At 43.2% G+C, this 2326-nt stretch overlaps 1 protein-coding gene across 1 annotated transcript; it reads left to right on the top strand.

The window, feature by feature from the left end:
- Window positions 1–74: 74 nt before the first annotated feature.
- Window positions 75–1886, top strand: LOC103800930 (prostaglandin F2 receptor negative regulator-like). Its single transcript, XM_009073324.1, has 2 exons — window positions 75–377; window positions 1597–1886. The coding sequence occupies exons 1-2, from the start codon at window positions 77–79 to the stop codon at window positions 1761–1763; spliced, it is 468 nt and encodes a 155-aa protein (XP_009071572.1). The 5' UTR covers window positions 75–76; the 3' UTR covers window positions 1764–1886.
- The last annotated feature ends 440 nt before the right edge of the window (window positions 1887–2326 follow it).

The raw sequence follows: 2326 nt of genomic DNA, 5'->3' as shown, positions 1-2326 counted from the left end.
GAGAATTGGCACTAGGAATACATTTCAGAGCTCACCAATATCCCTAAATTCCTCTTTGTCCACAAATGCAGATGATATGTCGTTTGATGTCTCCTGGTTTGCTGTGCGGTCCTTTGCATTGGACAGAGAGCCCATCTTCTTGGCCTCACTGGACCGGAGAGGGATTGTGACACAAAGCAGGAGGAACGGGAGCAGTGACCTCAGCCTGGAGAGAATCAGCCCGCTGGAATTCCGACTCCGCGTGCATGGCTGTGAAGACCATGACTTTGGGAACCACTACTGCATAGTGACCCCATGGGTGCGATCTGCCACTGGCGTATGGCAAAGGGAACCTGACATCAAAGCAAAACCCATCTTTCTGTCTGTAAAAATGGATGGTAAGAGCTTGCAACGTGTTACTCAATTTATTTTTTTAACACCTTATTATGTCTTTCTGTGGCAAACATTCCCCATAACTACTTTTAAAGTTGCCTCTGATTTTGTTATTCTTTTCTGTTGTTTGTAACTTCTGATTCTAATCCTTCAGACTAGGTAGGCCTGAATAGATGATAGTCCTAAGACTGGAGTGGGTTTTTTCCTGATGTTTTGGTGATGTTTTGCATAGCTGGGGCACGTTTCAGTCAAGGTATAATATTCTCTCCAAGTGTTAACCCTTCTGCTGCCTGCTGGAGGGAGCCTTGGTTTGCAGATGGGGTGTGCTGAATTAAGAGTCACATTGTGGTTATTGTCAAAGCTGAGAAAAGAAAGTCAGAGCTCTGACTCGTTCCTCCCTTTCCTAATGACAGGATGTTTCTCCCTGCACTTAATGCCTTGTCTGCTTTCTCACCTGAGTTGCCACCATTGCTAGACTTCATGAGACATAGGTTGCATGCTGGTTACTGCATTTGACACATAGCTAAGGAGAAAAATGAATGCAGGTAGGGTTTTGAACTAGTTGCTTTCTTGATATCTCCAGTAGAGATAATTTTTGCAAGTTCCCTGAACTTGAAATGAATGAGCAGCTTTTGTTCATCCTAGTGGGCAGATAACTATTATAACTACTTTCCAAACTCCTTACAGCTCATACTGCCTTTTAAATGACAGTAGGTACTTATAAATCAGATTTTTAGGTACCAACTTTGAAGGCTGATAAGACAGGGTGAATAATATATAGTCATTCTAATTATCCAAAGTGTAAAGGAGTTCACTTCTTGCTTTTTTGGAGACATATATTACAAAGAATGCAGCCACACTCTGCCTCTGGTAGGGAAACAATCCAAGACTTTTGTTTGGAGAAACAGGTAACAGGGTACCTCTTGAAACAAGCTCTACTTTATTATTTTGCTCCAAGCCTTCTTTGGTGCTTCTAGCCTCTCTGAGGCTTTGAAATGGTAGAGGAAGACTTAGGATAAAGAGAAAAGGTAGTTCAGTAAGAGACACTTTTTTCAAACCTGAGAAGATGGGAATTGAGAAGGAAAATTAGTGTAATTTCCTTCTGAAATAATTAAAGTACCCATGACTGAATAATGTGGGATTTTCTCCTTTTTCAGGCCAGAATAAATAAAGGGGAATCTGAATTTCTCAGTGATATCTAATGACTTTGCCTTCCTTTTTCAGTTCTGAATGCTTTCAAGTATCCTCTGTTGATTGGCATCGGTCTGGCCACTGTCATTGGACTCTTATCCTGCCTTATTGGCTACTGCAGCTCCCGTTGGTGCTGCAAGAAGGAAGTGCAGGAAACAAGACGAGAGAGTCGTCGGCTAATGTCGATGGAGATGGACTGAGTGTGGGAGCAGGACACACTTGCATTTCGAGAGAGACTCACAGGACTCTTGGACTGTGCTGAGACACTTGCTCACAGGCTCAGACAAGAAAGAACGTTTGCTCTCTGATTTCAGCCTGGACCTCAAGCTTCTCCTTGTTACACGTCATGTCCTGAGAACATTCAGGCCCTATTTAGCAACTTGGGAGTTCTCCTTTTCCAGCAGCACTTTTTGCATAGGGATCATGTCCTTCTAATGTGCAAACTGTTGAGCCTTCTTTCAGTGGGGCCCTGTGACAAAATTTGTTAAGGTTTTGTTTGTTTGTTTGTTGGTTTTATTTCCCTGCTCTTGGTTTTGGAAAGATGTCCCTGTGTGAAAGCATAGTAGGCAGGATGGTGAATGGGAAAGGGGCTGGTAGAAGTGTTAGACTTTCACTGTATTAACCAACCTACTTTCCCCTCTATCCCCATCACACCATCCTGTTCTTTCTCTGTCCAACTTGGTATCTCTGAGACTTCTCTGTGTTGGGTTGAAGGCTGGAGAAGTTTCCTGTGCTGGAGCCATCATGAGGCTGTTCCAGCAAA

This window comes from Acanthisitta chloris, unplaced genomic scaffold (genome assembly GCF_000695815.1).
Source record: "Acanthisitta chloris isolate BGI_N310 unplaced genomic scaffold, ASM69581v1 scaffold41284, whole genome shotgun sequence".
Taxonomy (NCBI): Eukaryota; Metazoa; Chordata; class Aves; order Passeriformes; family Acanthisittidae; genus Acanthisitta; species Acanthisitta chloris.
This window is presented reverse-complemented; position numbering and strand designations above follow the sequence as displayed.

What these genes read in the sequence shown, in the direction of transcription:
- LOC103800930 (XM_009073324.1), top strand. Translation starts at nt 77, where the DNA reads ATGTCGTTTGATGTCTCCTGGTTTGCTGTGCGGTCCTTTGCATTGGAC. An exon ending in TCTGTCTGTAAAAATGGATG is followed by an intron (nt 378 to 1,596) that starts GTAAGAGCTTGC and finishes TTCCTTTTTCAG; the next exon opens with TTCTGAATGCTTTCAAGTAT.